Below are 24,538 nucleotides of genomic sequence, written 5' to 3'. Positions count from 1 at the left end.
AACATGGGTCTATGCAAACATGCATCCACGCAAACACATATCTATGCAACATGCATACACACTTCTGCCCACACATCTATACAAACATACGATTATAAAAACCTGCGTCTACGCAAAACAGCCATCCACGCAAACACGCTGTAGCAGCCAGCCTTGGGGGGCTGCATGCTGGGCGCAACTCACTTCTGGGGTGTGGGGGCCACGGGGCGGGGCCCTCTGCAACCATGTGCCTATGCAGGCTTGTGTTCTATACAAGTAAGCAAGCATGTATACCAAGCTGCACCCATACTAGTTATAGTCAGGATTTCCAATGAGTACCCTTCACATCCGTGCATCTTCAAGTCGCAGTGACCTAAAAGCAGCCCTTGCACCACTCCAGTCTGACCCTGCCGCAACTTGAGGTCCATAGACCTTAGGATTACACAGGCAATGCTTCAAGTCACTGCAAAATCGCATCAAAGGTGCGGTCAAAATGTGCGACTTTCAAGTCGCACCAGTGTAAAAGGGGAGACCAAAACCAAGCTCCTGCAGACTCAATGCATGCTATTCTGGAGATACAACTCCTTCAAGTGCACCGATGCCCATGTTCTTCCAAACATGTGCTTATGCCACATGTATGCAAAACATGTTTATTCAAGCATGCGTTTAGGTAACAAGTTTGCAAGCATGTACACTATGCTGCACCTGCCCAACTGCACTTAGCCCCATACTAGTTTAGCACATATGCATGTCATGCAGCCTTTTCCTGCTCCAGCCTAAAAGTAAGCTCATGCAGACCAAAAATGCACATTTTTCTAAAGTGTTTAAAGTATGCACCTGTTCAACTGCACCAGGCCTCATACTATTTTTGTGCCAAATGCACAGTTTCTGGAGACCCAACACTTTAAAGTGCACTGCTGGGGTTTATCGACTTACAGTTGTACAGACCCCCTGGATTAAGCAGTAAGTAAGCAGTATATAATCATGACTTGTCTGGCCACACAGATCACCCATAGTAAGTACACACACTTTACTAGTATACATGGCCTTGTGTTATGTCTCAAGAAGCTCTGCTGAAGCTGTGGACCTCAAGGCAACATGGTCGCCCTTCCACTTCCTGCCTATATAAAAATAGGCCTGCATGATTAAACAGCACACTGCCCCAGTGGCCAATGGGAGAACTGACCGTCAGATCTCTTTTTTTTTTTTTTTAAAGAGAAACTGCAAAAATGCAGACTTACCATTCCTGCTGCAGGACTCTCAACATAACAGGAGTTCAATCTTTACCCATCACGGCAAGCTTGGCAAGCAGGAAAGCACCTTGGTTAGAACAAACACTGCACAGGGTTCCATTATGCAGGGTCCAGTGCCATAAGGCTGCATTACAGGCTCGGGTACCATTCCTTTAGGCCGATGGCATTTTCGAATGGATCCGAATGAAGTCCATCATCCTAAATATAACTGTCCAGACCGCCAAGTATGCTCCAAGAGCACATGCATTACATTAGTGACCATTCCACCTTACAAACACTGGCGAAAAAACTGAAGTCCTTCCTGTGTAGAAGGGGTTATATTGGGGAGGACTTCATGTTTCACCATCTGCCAGTGTACATCCACCAGTAGGTGGCATATAACCCATATAGGTCATTATTATGGTTGCTCGGTGTCCCATGAAGTACGATAAAGCCACATAGCTATACAATCTTCACAGTAGCTCAATCGAATATGGCTTAAACTCATTAATACATGAGGAAAAGGAGAAACACATGGAAAATCTCATATAAAATGGGGTATGTGGCGCTACCTATGAACTGAAGAGTAATCTATCAGATGGCTCTTCACAGATATGCGTACTGCATTTAGTACCAAGCGTTAGACCCAAACTGGCCCAGGGTGCCTATTAGTAACCCCTACTAGGGGCACTAAACCACTAGTATGAAGTGTACACAACAAATATTATAAATATAAACTTCATCTGTCAATATATAAAGTGACTATACTACTCAATTGAGCACTGTGCATGACTGAGGAAAATTGCATTAAAAAAAGGAAAGTGAATCTCCAGGAGGTAACAAAAAATGAAAATAAAAATAAAGTTCAATGAAGGAAAAAAACAGTACAATATTTCAATACCAAGTGCAGAATTCCAAAGTGACTCGTGCTCGCTGTGGTTGCAGAAGCTGGAACAAAGGCAATCAGTAGTGTACTCCTGTATAGTCCCAATAATGGATCCTCATATAAAAGAGATATGGGCTCTCATAGTGTAATTCCAAAGTTTACATTTATTTAAAAAGTATTTAAAACAATCTTACAGCACATGGGTGGTAAACATCATCCCTAAAATAGCACTAAAAATAAGGCAAACTAGTAATTCTTGGCCAGTAATAGCAGCATTCGCTCAAACTGTATTCCCCCAGCCTGAATCTTGTACCCGGAAGTGACGTGTGTGCGTAGCTCCAACTTACACGTTTTGTCATTGACGTCATCTGAGGCCCAGATATGGTAGCCCATATCTCTTTTATATGAGGATCTATTATCGGGACCATACACGAGTACACTACTGATTGCCTTTGATCCAGCTACCGCATGACAGCAGAGAGTTCATAGGTAGCGCCACACACCCCATTTTATATTTTATTTTTACACTTCTTAGAGCCCCCTTTGCGGAGTTCTTTAGGGGAGGCTGCAACCGAGTCCACACCAAGGCGTGGAACCCTAACCACTTATAAATGGCATACATTATGATGCAAGTTGAAATATGTTAAAATTGTAATATTATAATCCACTGAGAAAACAGGAGATCAGCAAAATACAATATAAAAAATGGAGCCGCTGCAAGTCCCGCCAGCGTGAGAGATGACATCACTAGCCAAAACTCCACCCAACATGTTTACTCTTAAAGGAAATCATCAGGGATGGAATCTCTAGCTAGGCCTACCAGATTGTTTGAAAAAATTCCACGTCTGAAAGATCCCCACTAAAGAATGCCGTCTACCATCAACGTTTAATTATGTGCTCTTGACAAAGCATTTAGTAGGGCTGTAGAAGGAATGTGGAAGAAGAGCTAAAGCCCTCTGTCATCCGACGTCACAGAGCCGGTCTAGGCTCTGAAAAGATCCGAATATATGCTCGGCATTCACCCAGTTAGCTGGACCAGCAGCTGGTTCATCCTCTCAGGAGAACCTGAACCAGCTGATCCAGCCCCCTCCACAGTTCGGGGAAAAGATGCATCCATCTAGGTGGGTATTTTATTTTTTTACCTAAATCGACATTTCTCTTTAAATGAAAAGAAGAAATATTAAAATTTGGTTCTCGGGCTAAAATATGCTTTAAGGAACTCAAGGTATTTCTCTCAGCAGATGTATACATTTGATTGCTGCAACAAAGTGTTTTATGGTGTTGCTTGCCTTTAATAAATACTGCACTTAGAGAAGATCATTGGAACTTGAATTCCTTGTGGCCCTCATACACACATTTTCGATTCCAACAGCAGTTTACCAGGAGTGTTGCATGGGACTAAATAAGGAGTGGGAGTGACAGAACCACAGAGTTTATTTTTAGTCTATAAAAAAAATTCAAATGAAGAAACCATATGTTAAAGAGGATGCATTTAGTACCTTTTGTAGCATGTGCAATTAAAACTGATGCAGAGTAAAAAAGTACCCGACATTTCACATACTGAAGCTATCCAAGGATGATTTTGCTTAAATGAAAAAGCAATGATCACTGTTTTTCTTATTTGTCATCATCATTTATTCAATGAATAATCACTTAACTTCATACTTCTTGATTTATATTGTAAGCATAATTACCTTAAAAAAGGATATGTTGATGCTCAAAGGTTAAGGAGGCAATTACTGATGCAAAACTCTGGCAACAAAAAGCACAGTCCATCTTTTGGGGGGAAAAAAGAATAACTGCACCCACATTAAAGTTTTTTTTTTTTTTTTTTGCATTGGAGTATGTAGCGCACCACAGTCATGATCAGTGGATTTTGTGTGCTTTACACATGCTCCTGTAGACTCTTACTGAGCTCCTGGACCATAGAGAGGCACTGACCTTTGGTCTTGGAGCTGAAGGAAAAAAATAAATGGACTATAAGTATGGTCAAGTCATCAAATTCGTGCTTCATTGAAATCGGATTTGTAAGTGTTGCAGCAATGCGTTTGTGTAAACAGGTCCATTTAAAACTCTGCATCAGTGGGAGATGGGACTTGCAGTCTTCCATTATCAGGCCCTCACAAGAATACAAAATGTCATAGGGAGAAGAACTTCCCAATTAAGGTACGTGGGGGAGCTGGGGAATGTAACCCTGTTTATGTTCACCCTAAATATTTGTGCAATCTGAAAATGGCGGGAAAAAAGACTTGGACTTGGCCTTTAATATGGCAGGGACCCTATAAACATATTTTATCACTGAATGATTAATTCTCCTCTCTCCACAAACGCTGGAGCACCTCCCTGACTAAGGCCCTTCTCCCCCAATCGCTCAGTTTGGCTCTAGGAAGAGTCCTGGTGGTTCCAAACTTCTTCCATTTAAGGATGATGGAGGCCACTGTGCTCATTGAGACCTTCAATGCTGTAAAAATGTTTCTGTACCCTTCCCCCAGATCTGTGCCTCGATACAATCCTGTCTCGGAGTTCTACAGACAAATCCTTGGACTTCATGGCTTGGTTTGCGCTCTGACATGCACTTTTAACTGTGGGGCCTTATATAGAAAGGTGTGTGCTTTTCCCAATAACGTCCAATCAACTGAATGTATCAAGTTGTAGAAACATCTCAAGGATGATCAGTGGAAACATGATGCACCTGAGCCAAATTTTGAGTGTGATGGCAAAGACTGAATACTTTTGTACATGTGTTTTTTTTTTTTTTTTTGCAAAGATTTCAAACAAGCCAATTGCCATTATGGTCTATTGATTGTAGAATTCTGAGGAAAATAATGAATTTAATCCTTTTTGGAACACGGCTGTAAAATAACAAAATGTGGAAAAAGTGAGGCACTGTAAATACTTTCCGGATGCACTGTAAGGAATGCAGATCTCATACACCTTATAACTACAGTGATATCGGTGCTTTCACAGGTCAGTCACAAAATAAAAAACAAAGAGTTCCAAGATTCATTTTATGAGTGGCCAAGGGAAGAGGGAGATGAAGACATAATCATAGCACTAGGAGCATGAAGCACTTACATACAGTACATACGATGCTAGGAGAAATGCAGAGTCTATTGAAACTTTCATCTGTATCTGTAGACTATCAACAGGGTAGAGGAATGGTTGAGGCAACTGAATGGATGCATGGATTGCCATGCATTTGAAAAAGAGGGCAAAGTCCCTAGAAACGCGTCATGCACAACCCCTCTACCGACATGCACCAGGTATTTTGACATCCTCGTGTGCAGCTTGGAATACCACCGCTAATATCCATACTTTGAGCTGGCTGGCAACCTGTCATCCTCGGTCTATGTTTGCTCAGTGATGCTACAGCCTCACACTGATCACAGCTGCTTGGTCTCCGGTGTTTCCTATCCATGTCGTTTCATGCTAACTTCAATGTAAGTGTGCTGCTTTTTTTAATAAATAAATTTTTATTTGCTACTGACCACAGCGCCCTGCTGTTCATTTTCTTGTAGAATATAGCCAGCATGACATGGGGTTGCTTTTTTGGAAATGGAGTTTATAACCAACCTAACCCAAGTAAGTTGTGTTGGAGTTGAGCTTTATTGTGTCTTGATATCATCCTTTTTAAAAATCCACTGCACAACAGCATTACGATTAAGACAGGGAAACCAGTACCATAAGCCAATCAAGCTTTGCTGATGGACATAATTTCCAAATGCTGATATGATAAAAGAGCAGAGACTAGAGAGCTATTCTGGCTAATCAATTACTGCTGTTATCCAAACAGAAGGCTTTTTCTTTACCAAGATGTGCTGCTCCCATGCGAGTCAAGGAGCTGGCTATGCTGTCAGATAGGGTTTTCAGCTGTATATTTAGCTGCTTGCCTGGAAATACCTTTTAAGGATATTCTAACGCCTATAATGTGTCACATGAATAAAATATTGCAGGTGTAATGTTAATAAATTAAAAAATAATTAATAGATGACAAAAGCACAACAGTTTTGACAGAATCCATCTTATGAATTGTAAATATAGACACATCTCTGACATAATTATCATATGTGGGGATCGTTGTTTACGGTAAGTATTTCCTGATTTATTATGTGACTACAAGGGCTGACAGAATCTTTACACAAGGAGAAGAGTGCCTTTACAGTGTTTCCTGATAATCACAGATCAGCAAAGCTAAGCCTGAAGATTTATGTTAATTCACTACTTATTCTTTTACATAATATAGGATGCCAGTGATATGCAAGCACTCGCAGTGTGCTAATGAATATTTTTCAGACATAATTAACAATATACAGACTATATGCAGATAATGAATGATTACACTGCAAATCTAGAAAAGATATTGAGTACAGAGTACACCTGAATTGTAGAGCACACATTTACAACAAGGCGATGAGATTGTACCAGGAAATTAATAAAGAATTGCCTTTTCTATTGCTTATCTATTTTGTACTTCCAAAGAATTAAATTGTTATTAACCGTTTGCATCCTCAAAACATTTTTTTTTAGGTGAATCGAACATATACAGGTCAAAGTATATTATCCTGAATGTGTTTCATTACACATCGCACAAACAGTTGCAATTTTTTTTTTTACCTGAATAAGATTTCATTCACAGAAGGTAAAGCAGCACGATTGGCAAGTGAACGTTACTGTCACTAATGAGCTCTGGCAACAGTGCTCGACTCAAACTGGTTTTATCATGTAAAAATTGAATCGAAATTTTTGTAATGCAACAAAAAAGGTATCTACTTTCATGTTCAAATATCTATAAATTACCTTACACTTGAAACACCAGCTGTACAAATAACATTTCAAAAGTCCTTAACCCAGACTGTTTTGACCTCAGTTATGATTATGTGAATAGAAAAGCCAATGAAAGAAATCTAGTGCATTTTGCATAGTGGTTTGAAGAATAAAATGTGAACAGCAAACACATTTGAGTAGTTGGAAAATCCTATTTTATTCTTTGGAAACATGGCATAAAAAGAACCATGAAATTTAGAGTGAAAAGTCAAGACAATGTTTCACCTATAGCAATCATATCCTATGCTGTAATCATTGTAGCCAGTGTTTCACAGTATTGTTCTGCAGCCAGCACTGTTGATGTATTAGTCTGGATTTGTGTAACGGTTCATATGGGCTGTAGTGATGGCACTGCAATAAATAAAGCAGCGTTTCTGCCAATTCTTTTGCCACCATGGCTTAAAGCCCTACACACAGCCAGCACTCTAAACGAGGTCCATGGTTTCTTGGACTTGGTCAGTTACCAGTACTGATGGCCGAGCTTAAAGCATTGGGCATCAGGAGACACAAAGAGGTGGCATGCAGATGCAACTGCCACATCCCAACATTGCTAGCTGCCTTAGGTACAGCCCTGGTCACATGAACTGCCAGGCAATCATGTGACTATACTGTATGTGGCTAGGACTAAAGAGGTCAGTCCCATCATGGTAAAAAAGAGAAAGCAAGAAATGAATGAATAGTCACTTTTCATCATACTGCACCAGAATGCCCAGGTTTTCATTCACTTCAAATGCTTGGCGGAGCACTGTATTTTTGGCAAAACTTTAAATGTGAAACGTGAAAATTTATTTACGGTGGTGTTTGAGGGGCATTGGGGTGCCATTAAAATGGCACTGCAAGAGATGAAAGTGCATTACCATGCACTGTGGTGAGGGGTCGGTTTTGTAAGTGTGACAGCAATGCGTTTGTGTAAACAGGTCCATTTAAAACTGCTTTCTTTTTAATAGTAGTATTAAAAAAATATGTTTTTACGAACTACTTAAATCCCAGGTAAAATGGTAATGGGATAGTAGTTACTAAAAATAAAAAAATACATATATAAAATGCAACAGTTTATATTGAGTTTTACTAGAGGCTGTTTTTAAAGTACAGATGTTGTTGTGCAGCCCATTGAACACATCAGGGGCCGCACTTCAGGCTTTCTATGTTGACCAAGTTGATCTCCACAGGCCTAAAGTATGCACTAGAGATGGAGTATAAATAAGTGTAACCCCCTTACAGAGGATGACTGACCGTATGGTAAATTTCTTGTCATGAGTGTTTTGCAGAGCCTGTCTTTTACAGTGCCATATCACATTCTACCAACCGTTGCAGCAATTCCTCATATGCTCCATTTTTTCAGATTGGGAAGCAAGACAGAAAAATCACGTGACCCGATTTAGAAGATGATTATGGTACTTTCATAAAATCTTTATAAAGGAAGAATTTTTATACTACTCATTAAAGGATTCATTATTGATCTATATCTTAATTCTAGTGTCTCTCCTTCAAATAGGAATGCATGTGAACCTTAAAAATAAAAGTCTGGGAATCTACTATGTCCCTCATAATTTTAATCTCTGTATTGTCGAAGATTGGAAAAAAAATTAAGTAGAAAAAAATGTGCCAAAAAGAGGGTTCAGAAGCGGCCTGAAGTATGAAAGTTGCTGGCCTGTCATCTATCTGACATCACACACATGTCCTGTTTTTATAATCTGAGTGTGAAGTTAGGCGGTTAAAGTAGGACTAAACTTCAAAACTTTTCTCCCCCATTTTGGAGTAAGGCTCAATTCACATCTATGCACGTTGCTTTTGAGTGTTTCTGCAGTGCTTTTTGCGGTGTTTGCCACATTTTTTTGTATACACTGTATCTAGCTGGTTGCTAAGGAGGGGGCGGGGAAGCCGGCCACCGCGTCCTTAACAACCAGTGAGTCAACAGCTCTCAGCACGCTAAAGGTAAAAAAAAGAAAAAAAATTGCTGGCAAAAAAAAAAAAATTCAAGAAAAAAAAAATTGGGGTCCCCCTGGGCCCTTGGGTCTAGTATGGATTCGTATGGGACCCCCCTGCCAAAATAAAAAAAAATGGCGTGTGGTCCCCCCCAAAATTCATACCAGACCCTTTTCCAAACATGCAGACTGGCAGGCCAGGAAAGGGAGGGGACGAGCGAACGCCCCACCTTCTGAACCATACCAGGCCGCATGCCATCAACATGGGGGATGGGTGCTTTGGGGGTGTAGTGTAGTAGTGCAAAAAAAAACACAGTAGACCATTTTTGACAAGTCTTTTATTAAAAATATCTTCTTCTCCGCTTCTTAATTCATCTTCTCCCACATCTTCATCCTCTGGTCTTTTCCTTCTCCCCCCTGCTTCTTCTGTCTTCTTTGTCCGGTGTAGTTCTTCCTCTGCCGCCGCTCCCGCCAACGACCCCCTTTCGGCGTCAATGTCCTGAATTTCTTAAAAAAACGATTAGGACGTGGCAACCGGGATTACTTCACCATTGTGATGTCACCACCCGGGGCATGATGGGTCTGTGACATCACAAGAAGACAGAAGAAGCAGGGGGAGAAGGAGAAGACCAGAGGATGAAGAAGATGTGGGAGAAGATGGATTAAGAAGATATTTTTTATAAAAGACTTGTCAAAAACTGTCTACTGTATTTAACACTACACTACATCTCAGGGTCCCACCAGAACTAGTCCCCCCATTGGAAAGTTTACCCTATATTACTCTATATTATTCTGGGGCAACCCAAGATTTGGCATTTTCTTTTACTTTTGGCGATATTGGTAAACATGACAGAGAGGGTGAATCTCCCTAACAGGGGCACATAAAGCAAAAAAAAAACCTGACAGGTGTTCTAAAAAAAAAATAAGGCTTTCCTTTAAAGTTAAAGTAGGTAAAGTGTTATCCCCTCTAAAAGTGTTCAGGATTATCAACTCTCTGTTTAGGACCTTCATATGGCTAAATAAACCTCCCAGGGTGAGACTGGAGCAGTTACAGAAACCCAAGACATCGGGGGGCCTCACTCTCCCTAACCCTTGGGTATATTATCTGGCGGCTCAGGCGCAGCACATTGCCCGGGCGATGCTGGAGGGGCAGGGACTGGGGGAGGGTGGAGTGCAGTCAGACCCCATTAGGGCCCTAATGTGCCACGTCACCGGCCTCGACAGCGTGCCCACGGGTATGGAAGCTTTGGCGTATGCAAAATCCAATAGACGTTTCCCCACTTAAGTTTTGATGCAAAAAATTTGGAATAAACGTAGGCAACTACAGGAAGTGGAGGGAGGACTGTACAGGAGTACAGTCCGATCTGGGCTAATGGGTACTACGAGGAGTTGCTCTCGTTGGATTGCTGTGCGCGGTGGAGGAGGTGCGGAGTAACACACCTGAGACATTTATTAGCGGCGGGTGGACCGATTCCCTTCCCGGAGCTGAGAGAGCGATTTCACCTCCTGCAGTCAATGCTCTTCTATTATAGACAGTTGCAACATGCAGTGAGGGCGCAGTCGGGGGGGGGGGGGGCTTGGATTCTCTCACAAACACCAATATTTAAATATATGGCTGAAGTATCCCAATTTAGGGGGATTCATTTCTAGAGCTTATTACATGATTCTTACTATATACCTGGAGGGATTTCCCCTTGCAGCATCAAGAAAGTGGGAGAGAGATGTAGGAGTGTTTGAGGATGAGCAGTGGGAGGAGGCGTTCCAGGTGGTACAACTCTGTTCCCTAAATGTGGCCCAGCGGCTATCACAACTCTACATTATTCTTAGAGTACATTATACGCCCGACAGGTTGTGCAAGATGGGGGTGAGAACGGATTCTAAATGCCCCAGATGCACGAGAGATCATGGGGACCTAATCCATCTGTTATGTAGGTGCCCCAAGCTGCACTTATACTGGACAGGGGTTGTAGCCACAGTTAACGGGGTGTTTCAGACTACCATATCTACAGACCCGAAACCGTGCATACTAGGAAACTTGGATGACATCACCATGGACGATAACATCACCATGGACGATAATTCTAAACAGGCCATAACTAGGGCCCTGTTTCAGGCCCGCAAGCTGATTCTTAGACATTGGAAGGCTAATGAGCCACCAACGCTGAGGGAATGGATTGCCCAAATGGGTGACACCATACACTCTGAGAAATTTATATATCAGCATAGGGTCAGTCGGGGAAATTTTACAGACTGTGGGCACCTTGGCTAGATACTCCCGGCCTGTCCCCAGTTGATCTGGTGATGGATCGACTGTTGAGGTAGAGGGTGGGCGAGTGATGTAAACACTGGGAGAGTGGACAATGTGACTTACTTATGGTATAAGTGTCTTATAGTGGGGCGGGCTTCTGCAATAAATATTCCCGGTGAAAGTGAGGCCTGAATTTTTTATGTTCCGACTTTGTTTTGTATTTTATTTTGTTTCTTCTTAATAAGTTTCCTTGATTTAAAAAAAAAAAAAAAATGTGAGATATAGTACAGCACTATTTATGACAATGTCTACAATTTTGTATGGGTAAAGGGTATCTTGCTCTGTAACCTTTTGTATGAGAAAATAAATGTTTTAGCTTAAAGCCTGTACTCTGCATTCTTTCTGCTGCACAAAGTAATGTGTATATTTGTAACTCTGTATGGTTTTTTCAACAAATGCCTTTTTTCGATTTAAAAAAAGTAGGTAAAGTGATGTGGAGCTAATAGGAGAAATACTCTTCATAAAATAATTTTTTTGTTTGTTTGTTTTTATTGCTGTATGGACACCTTTATGCTTCTATTGTCACAAACTGAAAGTCACAGGAAACATAACATTTTAGAATTTGCTAAAATACTAGGTTATGGCTTCATGTACACTGGTTGTCTCTAAACTCACTCACTAAGCTCTCCTGAATATGGAAGAATCGCGTTCAGGACAGAACCATTTTGCCCAAAGACCGCTGAACGCCGTAAAAACGCGAGTAATCCGCAAGACCAAGTTTACATTTGTTTTTGCTGTGTTTAGCGTTTTTACACAGCGGACGTCCAGGAGAGATTAGTGTTCATGAAGGCTAAAACTGTCAGGAGAGGAATACCCTTCTTTTTGCAGGGATTTAAACTTGTTTTCTGTTGTGTACTTGGGAAAGGAAGTGAAGGGAATACTTCCAAATGAGACACAGACCGGGAAAAAAAAAAAGTGAAAGGGGTTTAACCTTTCCCTATCCAAAACGAAAAAAAGTTTTGGCTATACATACAATTTAAACTTTAAAATGTGAGTTTTTATTTTCTTGCATTTATTTATTTTGAGGTTACTAAAAAGGACATTATTGCAAAAAGTACATCCCTCCACCAAATAAAAGAAACCAAATGTTATTTACCATTAATAATTCACAACTTGCTAGTTGCAGATTAGGCGAAACAAAAGTGCAAAAATCAATCAATGAAGTGATTTTTGCTTTACTTTTATTGTAAATACTGTCATTTGCAGACAAATTAACAGTGTAAATTGTGGTTATGGCCTGGAGGCTCAGAACTAAATTTTTTAGATTAAAACATTTTCTACACTTGACAACATTTTCAGTTATGAGGCACATTGATTAAAGGGAATGCCTAAACATGGTTTGTATCTGTTCTTTAGATTATAACATGGAAATGATCAAACGTCTTAGAGGAGGCATGAAAAACACAATTTTCGAATGGTGTGGCTTCATTGCTACACTTCAGACTGTCCACATTAAAAACCACGACTGAGGATGAAACCATATTTTTTCATCAGCTAAATTACTGATGAAAAGCCAATGAAGCTTTGAAAGTCTCGGAATTTGCTTAGATTTGCAATTCATATTATCAATATTCTCTGGGTAGCAAAGATGAGGGAAACAAGAAGGGAAGAGTATAACTACTAATTAACTTCCAACTTGAACAACTATTTGTCCCCAAAGGCACAAAAGGGAAACCCACTGAAAAGAAAGTTAATTAGTTACACAGCAAGTTCAAATCAGAAATTGCATATGTATTTTTGTGTATTCATGTTTTCCAAAGCAAGATTGGGCTGCCAGCAAGTGATTATTTCTGTTCTTCCAAAACCTTCAGTCTGAAACATTTTACAAACAACTTCATACAGGATGCAAACTTTCCATAAAGAAACGGTCATACAATATCTACATCTTTAAATGAAACCGACAAACCAGGTTGTTATACGCCTGTCATGTTGTATTTTTATTTATTATATTCTAAGCAATATTATTACGATCAGGCCTGGATTTTTGAAAAGATCCAACCACATTTAGCATAGATTCAATTATATCAGACATCTGTGGAATTGATGGGGCCACGACCATGTGTAGGGACTGCAAATGTAGACTATATGTTCATACTAACATTCAGCCCTGAGTTGTCACTGTTTAAAAATGTATTACATTTTGCCAGAAATCAGAAAAAAATAAACCACAGGGTACTTTCACCCCCTTCCTGCCAAGGCTAATTTTCAGCATTGTCACATGTTCAATGACAATTGCACGGTTGTTGTGGTGGTTGTGTTGTGTTTTGGTGGTACTTAATTACCAATAGGTTTATTTTTTGCTAAACAAAAAAAGCCTGAAAGTTTTGAAAAAAAACCCCACAAACCCCTTTCTTTGTTTCTGTTTGCAAATGAGTAATTTTTCTCCTTCACTGATGTGCGCTGATGAGGCCTGCATTGAAGGACACAAATGAGGCTGAACTGATGGGCACTGGATGAGGCGGCACTGATAAGCACTGATGAGGCTGCATCGATGAGCCCTGATATTCTGCACTAATGGGGCTGCACTGATAATCAGGGAACTGATGATCAATGCCCTGATTATCAGTGTAACCACAGGAAATGCTGTTATTGACTTTCCTTTACTCAGACACTAATAGGAAAGGAAATGCAGATCACCAGCATTTGTTTACATGTAATCAGCTGTGATTGGACACCGCTGATCACATGGTAAAGAGCCTGTGTCATATGACATCCTCTCAAAACAAGAGCAGTCCTGCCCGACCATCATTTTACATTATTTTACAGCGGGCGTGAAGCAATTATGCAAGCAATTATCACCGGCTTTCAAAAAATAAATTTTGTCATTCTCTATCCAAAATAACCTTTTCACATGGGTGGGGGTTGAGGTGAAGTACAGCATATATACAAGTGCAAACATGTTATGTGGAGATTGCCTATTCATCCTCAATGATGCAATGTGGACAATTGGCCCCATCCAGTCTCAGAGGTCTCAATGGGTCACTGCCACCAGTACCCACAGTCATTTTCCACAGTAATAGAAGGAATATTTTTCTAGCAGTTGTAACTTGGGTGGCCAAAATAGTTTCCATCAGTTTCAGGAGTCAGAAGCTATATGCACAAAAGTGCCTAGTATTTAAATGTATTTGCTTTGGCATATAATAGGCAAATCTATAAAATAAAAACAATATTTATAGAAGTGTATACAGCATAATGGATTTAGCAGGAAAGTTAAAACATCTGGCAACTGGCAGAAAACAGTCAATCTTCTAGCTGGTAGCAGCAGAAAGGCTACCCTCAAACAATTAGCAGAAGTAGTAAACCCTTTAGGCAGTTACCTGGAAAAGGTTAAACCCTCGGGCAAGTTAGTGGGAGAAGGTCAACCCTCGGGCAAGTTAGTGGGAGAAGGTCAACCCTCGGGCAAGTTAGTGGGAGAAGGTCAACCCTCGGGCAAGTTAGTGGGAGAAGGTCAACCCTCGGGCAAGTTAGTGGGAGAAGGTCAACCCTCGGGCAAGTTAGTGGGAGAAGGTCAACCCTCGGGCAAGTTAGTGGGAGAAGGTCAACCCTCGGGCAAGTTAGTGGGAGAAGGTCAACCCTCGGGCAAGTTAGTGGGAGAAGGTCAACCCTCGGGGCAAGTTAGTGGGAGAAGGTCAACCCTCGGGGCAAGTTAGTGGGAGAAGGTCAACCCTCGGGGCAAGTTAGTGGGAGAAGGTCAACCCTCGGGGCAAGTTAGTGGGAGAAGGTCAACCCTCGGGGCAAGTTAGTGGGAGAAGGTCAACCCTCGGGCAAGTTAGTGGGAGAAGGTCAACCCTCGGGCAAGTTAGTGGGAGAAGGTCAACCCTCGGGCAAGTTAGTGGGAGAAGGTCAACCCTCGGGCAAGTTAGTGGGAGAATGTAAACTCTCAGGCAATAATAATGAGAAGAGCTTTCAGTATCAGTGATAGATTGCCTGAAACAATGCTATTTTGTGGACTACTGTATTTTTTACTTTAAAAATAATGTGTACTTAATTATTGAAGATTGTGATATTGATACAGTTTTCTCTAGGCTCCAAAATGTTGCATTTAATGAAACTGCCATTTCTCAAAAAAAGAGTGCTCTAAAGAAAGCTAAGCGAGTGGGATCACGAGACACATGTATCTCCATCTACCTGGTAATATAAGGTATTCATTTAAAAAAAACGATTTCCTGTGGCTTTAGTCTTTTCAGCTTATGAATAAAAGTTTTTTTTTTTTTTACAGTAAACTCAGTCTGGCGAAACTGCAAGAATAACAACACTTTGAAAAGATAAAAAGCAAGCAGTGCATTCAAGTAAATTTAAGTCAAGGTCTGCTGAGAACTCACAGGATCTATATTTCACATCACACTTTGCAATTTATATTGGCTATTTCAGCACATCCTTGAGAGCATTGTCTAATTAAAAATGAGTTTAGCCACCTAGTACAAAAAGAAATACCTCAATAAGCCTTTGTATCTTCTGCTAAAGATGAAGGCTACTATGAAAACCACGTCCTCAAAAAAAGCAAGGTGCTAAAAGCACACATAACACTTGAAGAAATATAAATATTTACAAGTAAATATGTTACTTATTGATGGCATGATACAATTCAAAATGTTATACTTTTGTGATCTACTAAATCACCGATACAGGCCTTTACTAAAGAATAATTACAGTTGCCTGTAAACTATAACACCAAGGTAAAAGTCATACTGTGACAAACTAGTATTAATGAAAATGCAAATTTTGGATTATGTAAAAATGTAGGCAATAGGTTTATATTGGATTAAATGGGCAACTAAAGGCAAAACATTCTTTTTTTTGGAAAGAGTGGAGAGGGATTAGGACACCTGTCAGTTTTTACAGCTGTCTGTGCCCCCCGTTAGAGAGATTGCCCCTCTCTAACTATTCGGGGGGTCCGATATCAAAAGTCAAGGTAAAAGAAAATCCCCAAATTTTGGTTTGACATCAGAACAGTAAATAAGGGGCAAATCTACCAAAGGGGACACACGTTCTGTTGACCGTGGTGACACCTCAAGATTACCCTTAGTTTGACACAGTATCCTCTCATTTCTTGTTTTGTCTTTGGAGCAGGAAGTGAAAGGAAATCTCCCCAATGAAAAAAAAAATGGCAAAAAAGGATCACATGACAGAAGTTCTAACTAGGGTTGCACCGATACGAAGCATTTGCACGAGTACCGGTACTCGTACAAATGCGCAGATACCTGAAAACCGATACCTTCAGCTTCGGTTCTTTCAACTATCAGCAGGATTCCCCTGCTGACAGTTCGCATTGTCCTGAATTCTCTATGCAAACTACAAAACACCTTCCCCATTGCTATAGAAAAGGAGAAAGGGAGTTGCAGGCCTAATTCTGGGGTGATAATGCGGCTCCCATTACACTAAGCTAGAAAGTTTGTTACAATCATGATCACTAGGTGCAAGCAAAGAAAAAAAGAAAGCCTGGAAATAAAGAAAGCCAACGAAGCCATCAAATCTAAGGACTTTAGTAACTTTTTAAAAGGTGCTGCCTTACTATGGGCAAAGTCCAATGAGGTACATATCACCTCGTAGACGTATCTATTTTATTTATAACTGACAGTTTTACTTAGCTTTGGGAGTACACCTATTGCTATACTCCGGGTACTCTGACAGGAGAGATGCCCATTTCTCACAAAGCAGATCTGTTTGCCCCTCCCCTCTACTGCCTATTCACTGAAGACTTTATATTTTGTGAATGGGTTCACATAATACAAAGTGCTCTGTGATTGTGCAGGAGGTGGAGAGGGGCGGGTAGAGCTGCTGCATACTATTGTGCAGCTGCAGGAGCTAAAACCAGAAGGACCTGAGTTGGAGTGCCAGAGGTATAGTGATGTCAATACTCTGACACTTGGTGAAAATATAAATTGTAAACTAAAGACCATAAATAAGGTGGCATGGACATTTTATAAAGTGGCAGAATTACTAAAGTTTAGCCTTGATCACGCTTTAAGAATTCACTTTTGGATATGCTTTAATGGGCTGCATTTTTATTTATTCGTTAAGCCAATCACTGACATCTGTAGGTAAGCAGATATGTTTTCTCTACTGCCTTTAGCTAAGAACCGACTTTATGTTAAAATGAAGTCACAATCCTTTTTAAAAAGGACATACACCACTGAAAACTCCAAAACAAGCTTTATTAGACTCATTATTTTTGACAACATCAAAGCACGTTCTCAAGTGCAATGGCGATTGTAATGTCACCGTCTGCCATTCTCATTAAACAGAAAGTAAGAGAAGATTAGCCTATCTGTAACATACTGTGTTACATTTACGGGGTCTTGAGTGGAGGAGGAGAAACTGTAAACTGGCAGAGACACACTATACAGATCACTTTAGTGCAGGTAAGGTAACCTGTTATTTATATCGGATTTAATAACAGGAGTATCCCTTCTCGTGTTGCGACAACTGTTATGGACCAAAGTGATAAGAAAAGTAAAGGCTTTAAAAAGATTTTGCATGGGATGAAGATTTTCTTTTTAAGAGAAATTACCAGATTCCAAATTGTTTGCATGGGTAGAGACAAAGACAGGAAAATAAATAGTGCAAATGTCTTACTTGATAACTGTGCCTTTGGCGCCCCCTGCTGTTGTAAGCATGACCCGTGTGGTGAGGCTCACTCGTAGATCATCTTCGTCCAGACCCAGCAGCTTTGAACAACATTCTAAGGTCTTGCTAGATTGGTTCTTTAATGTGCAGCCACCTGGTGTTCAATACAAAAGATTATGTCAGCAAAACCAAGGTCTGCAGGAAGGAGCATAATTGGTTAACAGAATTTGGCATTCATCCTAGCTTACAGGCTTTTGTCCAAAGGATCTGTATTATGCAATCTGTGCTTTTAATCTTTTCTCTGGCAAAAAAATAAAAAGCCTTGTATACAACAAAACCATGGTAAGCAGTTAGAAAATAACACATTGAAAGCTTCTGTGCTCTAGTAAGAAAAGAAACTGAAAGAGAAATGGAAGGGCCCAGACAGTTCTTGGAATAACAAACAATTGTTGTAGTTAGTATAGGCACAGAAAAAATGGACCCATTCAAATACATACATAAACTAAGTTCTAACAGTTTTTTGAAAGTATAAATTAAAATGCTTTCTTTTAAGGTTTGGCTAGAGTAGGTGGTTAAAACTCCATAGGAGAGCTTTACCTTTACTTCCTGTCTCAATACAGGAAGTGAAACAAAAACAAAAAAGAAGGATGGGGAAATTCTCTTGGACAGTTGTCACCAATACAGCCGTTGTCACTGAAAGATTTACCCTCTATTTCTTTTCCTGTGACAACTTGCAATTTTGGATTTTTCCTCAACAGGACAAATAGAGCTGGTTCACATCTGTGCTGTGCATTTTTGGTATGTTGCATTATAAAAACACATTTAACATGCATTTTAGGAATGTTACCATTGAAATCTATAGAACATGTGTTTTAAAAAAAAGCGCATCAAAGATGCGGCATGCGGGACCTTTTTTAATGCACAGCACATAAAATGCACCGGTGTGAGCAGGGCCTAAATCTTCCCAGAGATGATAGAGACAGCAAGTCCATTAGTTTCCATTGCCACATATCCAAGATAAAATGGGGCCGGATGATCAGCACAGCTTAAGATACATAAATCCCAAAATATAAAGCTGCACCCATGGGGCATGAATGGGGAGGAAGTTTTATTTTGACGCAGAACAAGCTTATCTTCTTCCCTATCCTGAGGATCATGCAGGATCTGTAGGTCATAATATTACACATGAGCTTGCATTAAGAATGTTGTATAAAAGTTAGTTTGTCCCCCTTTAAGATTTCCAAAGGAGTTAGGATCATTCCAGATTATGGGAAATGAAAAGGAAGATTTATACATTATACTTAGTTAATTGTGATTGTCAGGGGACATACCTGTGATAAAGGTATCTTTGATACAACATTCTACATGCAAGTTATTGTGGATTATTATGACCTGCATACATGGTTCTTTTAAAGTGAACCTTCACCTACCCCACCCACTTTATCTCATTCTTCTCCTACCCTCCCATATAAAATTGGTTGCATTTATGTGTTTTTTTTTCTTTATACTTTTTTTTTTCCCAATGCTTTATTTATCATCAAGCAAAACTTAAAAAACAAAAAACACCTCACTCAGAGAGGGCTCTAATGGCCACAAAGGCATACTGCACTTATGTGAGGGTGAAGGGTAGCGCCTGGGGGCACACCAGCAGGTATGGACCCCGTGTTTAGGATATCTTGAGAGCAAAATAATCAGAGCTAAATAAAAGTACAGGTTTCAGTGCCCATTCAGAGTAGCCAATTTTTGCCTGGTGCCAGTAAGACCCGGTGGCAGGACTTGCTGCGTGACTCTGCCGGGCGATCTCCACACCACTTCAGAGGCAACTTGCAAAATTACTTCTGTATTGAAATCAATGCAAGTCGCCCTGAAGTCGCCCCAAAGTAGTAAAGGAACCTTTTTCTAAGTCGGAGCTACTTGAGTCACTCCTATTAGAACGGTTCCATTGTACAGAGCAGAGCGCGACTTGTCAGGCGCCTGAGTCGCCTGACAAGTTGCCCCTGTGTGAACCGGCTCTAAAGGGAACAAAACGGACAGGGGAAAAAAGGGGGGTGTAAAAAAATGCAAAATGGAATGGAGGTAGCCAGGGAGGGTGGAGGAAGGAGAGGAGAGGGGGGGGAGAGGACAAAACAATGGCAACTTATATCAGCACACCGCTACAGAAACCAACAAACAGAGTTAGGTTTGGAAAGTGTGCTATATTCCAGAGAGCATGTGAGAGACGGTCCAATAAAACAAAGTCTTATTAAAGCGTTGTTTTTTATTTAAAAAACAGGAAAAGAAGGCAGCATGGGACTGGATGTAGGCCTATCTGAGCATGCGTGTATGTTTTTTTATTTTTTACACAGACTTGTCTAGAATTAAACAAAAATGGGGGAGGGGATAAAAGGAGGAATGAAAGTTCCTTTTTCAAATATATGTATTTTTTATATTTTTGTTGATTATTTTGAGGTGGTCTCTTTTGGATACTAGTAGAAGTTTTTTTGTACTACTGCTGTGCCATGTATAGTTGTGCTCAAAGGTTTGCATACACCGATATAGAAAATATGACTGATCATGATCGTATGAAGCCTTTTATTATCACATAGTTGTTTGGCACCTTTTTAAATCATAGGCATGTCAGTGTTCTTTTCGGACGTATTGTAACCAGACGTTTTTGTGCCATTGGTGCAGTAAAGGCTTCTTTCTGACAACTCGACCATGCAGCTAATTTTTGTTCAAAATATCATCATATTGTGCTCCATGAAAAAACCACACCGTCTTTCTAGAGCAGCCTGTATTTCTCCCGGGGTTACCTGTGGGTTTTTCTTCCTATCCTGAGCAATTCCTCTGGCAGTCGTGGCTGCAAACTTTCTTGGTCTACCTGATCTTTGCTTGGTATCAAGAGATCCCCGAATTTTCCACTTCTTAAGTGATTGAACAGTACTGACTGGCATTTTCAAGGCTTTGAATACCTTTCAATATTCTTTTCCATCTCTATTAAGTGCTATTACCTTGTTACGCAGATCTTTTGACAGATTTTTTTCTGCTCCCATGGCTCAGTATAGCCTGGTCGATGCATCCCCGTGAGAGCTAACAAACTCATTGACTATTTAAAACACAGACAATAATTGTAATTTAAAAAGCCACAGATGTGGGAAATTATCCTTTAAAGTGTTACTAAGCCTGCATTCACTATATTTGGTCTCCCACAGTACATGAAAATGCAATAATATTCGTAAACTGCTAAATACCTTTTCTGATCAGCAGTATATATCAGTCTTATGACTTCTATAAATGTCTAGATAAACCTTGTAGGAGGAGTTTTCATTCTACTCTGATTGTCCTATTAGGACTCCTGACACTCTGTATGGACAGTGCCAATTGGCCCTGTGCCGATCACATGCACCTTCCCAAGAAAAAAAAAAACTCTCTAGCAATTCACACCAAACTGAGCATGTGCAAAGTGAACCCAAGGCAGGAGATGGGTTTGGGAACTGTGAAAGAAGGGGAGGTTCAGAGAAGACCGGATCAGGCAGCCTTTTTACACAATGCAGAGAATTAATTTCTTAGGTTCCACAGTGAGTATAGAAGCATGCTTTACTGCATATACAGACTGATTTTACTGTTGTGGGTTTAGCAACACTTTAATTGCCATTTTAACCTGTGTGTGTCATCTTATGTGTCTGTACCAAGGCCAAACATTCCAGGGTATGTACATTTTTGATCAGGACCCTTTGGATGATTTTGGTTAATAATAGGATTTAAAAAGCTGATTTAATAATAAATGGCTTCATATGATCACTATCCTTAAATATAAGACAGTTTGTTTGGCATGATTAGTCATATTTAAAATTTCAATGCAACAATTTCTGCCAAGGTATGCAAACTTTTGAGCCCAACTGTATGTGATTGTGATACCTTAAGCTTTATTTTTATTTTTTATTACATATTAACAGCCACAATTTTCCACAGTTTGTTGTTAAAGGGGTTGTAAACCCTTGTGTTTTTTTTTTACTTTAATGCATTATGGTCAAAAAACCCCTTGCTGTGCCTGGACTCCCAGCCCCCCTGTTTTACTTACCTGAGCCCCGAATTTCCATGGGCACGATCCCGCGTCACTCTCCCTATGGCTTCTCAGCTCTTCATTGGATAGATTTATAGCAGCGCAGCCATTGGCTCCCGCCTCCTGTCAATCAAATCCAATGACACGGCCGCCGCGGGGCAGAGTCATACACTCAGCGTCTATGGACGCAGAGTGTATGACACGGGAGCGTGCCCGCAGGGTAACCTCCTCTGGATAGAGCTTTCCAGAGGGTGTTATCTATTGCATGGAGGCGCCACAGGACCCCAGAAGAGGAGGATTGTAGCCAATCTGTGCAAAATGAACTGCACAGTAGAGGAAAGTATGATATGTTTGTCATTAAAAACTGAACCCATAGTATCACTTTAAGCTTAAAAACTTGGCAGGCTTGTTACAATTCTAGGATGGGAACTAACATGAGTGAACACCAGCCTTCAAGTTGTTAATGAAAAACAGGCATAAACTTCCAAGGATGTTCCTTTATGTTCAGAATTCCAACAGCAACTCCCCAAGTCCATTATTGAATATACATATATACGGGTAAGTAGTTGGTATTCTGCAATTTGCTTTTCCCAGACAGAGATATATGCCAGTAAAGAGAAGCGTGCAGTGGCATGAAGAATATAGATATAGGTTAAGATGTTGTAGAACACCTTCAGCAGAAATCGTGATGGCCAGGGAAGGGCAGGAAATTGTAAAAATGATCCCCTCACATCTACTTGTGACATCTGTAAGCAATAGGTATAAATATGCTGTCATTTCTTACAACAGTCTTGGATGATGAGACTGCTCAGTGCAGAGTTACTGCACAGCATAACGCATTTTATCGACGTTTCAAGAAAAAAAAAACACAAAAGGAAAATTTAATTCCCATAATGAATGTCTGAAAGAACCAAGATACATACTGAACTCCAGGAAAAACTCTTTGACAGCTTGATGCAGGCTGTCACCATTTTTTTTTATAAGTCGGCAAGTGAAATGATAAAGAATTCCCCTAGCTCTTTAAATATCCAACACATACATCTTTATTTTGCCACCCAAAGCCTTAATATCACAGCATCCAGGCAAGGGCAAGCAAAGTCACCGCTGTACAATCTTTTCAACAAATGTTAGCTATAAATAAAAGTTGTTAAAGCACGATAAAAAAGCAATATGCAACAGGAGTATTACAATAAACTGAAACACTTATCCTTGCAGGGTGTATAGATTTCACTCTTTAACCGCAGCATAGAAGTGATATTGTGTAACCCACAGCAACCAGAGTGACTTTTCATTATTGGTTGGACTTTTCTCAGTGTAATTCCATCTTTCTATGATTATTATTGATTTAGAAAATGCAGACACCTTTCTCAGTACTAGACAAGTGAAGGACATAGGACTAGAACAATGACATTAAAACATACACACATACATAAAACACTAGCTAATAGAGACCTGGCCAAATAAGCTTACCAACTTTTAGACAAGATATATATTTTATGGGTTGCTAATGAAAAAATATCCTTTGTAAATAGTACTAATCCTAGGCTTTGTTCTAAAAGACCTGTATATCAGTGTGACTTATCCATCTGACCCAGCAGATGATGTTTGAATATTGTACGATAAATATTTCAAGCCCCAGTACAAACAAAAAGGAATCATCTAATGAAAAAAATGTGCAGAATAGTAATGACTTAGTAAAATATTAAGAGGTTACTTCTTAAGGACAGTAGCCATAAATGAACATAACTCCCATCTTGTCATTCTTTAGGAGCGACTTGCCTCTATTTTTTTTCTTTTACCCCTTAACCACTTCCTGCCGGCCTGGCGACTTTCTACGGCCGCAGTGTGGATCCCAATTGCCGGGAGGCCGTTTATATATGGCCTCCAGCCACTGGGGGGCGCGCGAGCGCCGGCGGCAGCATGCGCCGCATCACTGAGATGCCGATGCACGTGCCTGGTGGTCACGTTGTCCGCCAGGCACCCGTGATCGGCGGTTACACAGACAAGGACGTGGATCTGTGTGTGTAAACACACAGATCCACGTCCTGTCAGGGAGAGAGGAGACCGATCTGTGTCTCTTGTACATAGGGACACAGATCGGTCACCTCCCCCAGTCAGAACACTCACTAGGCTACACATTTAACCCCTTCCCTGCCAGTCACCTTTATACAGTAATTAGTGCATATTTATAAATGTGAATGGTGCCAAAAATGTGTCAAAAGTGTCCGATGTGTCCGCCATAATGTCGCAGTCCCAATAAAAAAAAAAAATCGCAGATCGCCACCATTACTAGTAAAAAAAAAATGATAATTCTGTCCCCTATTTCGTAGGCGCTATAACTTTTGCGCAAACCAGTCGCTTATTGCGATTTTTTTTTTTTTTACCAAAAATATGTAGAAGAATATGTATCGATCTAAACTCAGAATTTTTTATTTTTTATTTGGATATTTATTATAGCAACAAGTAAAAAATAGCGCATCGGACCGATAGCGAGCATTTGGGCGAGTACTTGTACTCGCACAAATGCTCCCGATGCCTGAGCCGATACCCGGAAGTCGGCGGATGGAGAGGGGGCGGAGCCAGTGGGGTAGCGTGGGAAGCGCCGTCGCACCGGGTGCAACATTTAGGGGGACGCCAGTCAGTGTGTGTCACTCCCGGATCCGTCCCTCTGTTTACTTCCTGTGTCCCTGGCTGGTGCCCTGTAAATGGTCAGGTACGGCGGCGGGACGGGGCTATTACAGCATTGCTGGCAACAAGACAAAACTGTGCAGCGCG

General features: G+C 40.6%; 1 protein-coding gene across 8 annotated transcripts in view; it reads right to left on the bottom strand.

The window, feature by feature from the left end:
• The window catches only part of MYO6 (myosin VI), a 344,822-nt gene that overhangs the window by 137,150 nt on the left and 183,134 nt on the right, over nucleotides 1-24,538 (bottom strand). For all 8 annotated transcript variants that reach the window (XM_040349981.1, XM_040349983.1, XM_040349984.1 and 5 more), the window contains one exon: nucleotides 17,731-17,875. In XM_040349981.1, coding sequence (XP_040205915.1) covers nucleotides 17,731-17,875 — 145 coding nt within the window. The remainder of the gene's footprint in view (nucleotides 1-17,730; nucleotides 17,876-24,538) is intronic.

The sequence above is a fragment of the Rana temporaria genome, chromosome 4 (assembly GCF_905171775.1).
Source record: "Rana temporaria chromosome 4, aRanTem1.1, whole genome shotgun sequence".
NCBI classification, from domain to species: Eukaryota; Metazoa; Chordata; class Amphibia; order Anura; family Ranidae; genus Rana; species Rana temporaria.
Note: the sequence above shows the minus strand (reverse complement) of the source record. Positions and strands in the feature narration are given on the sequence as shown.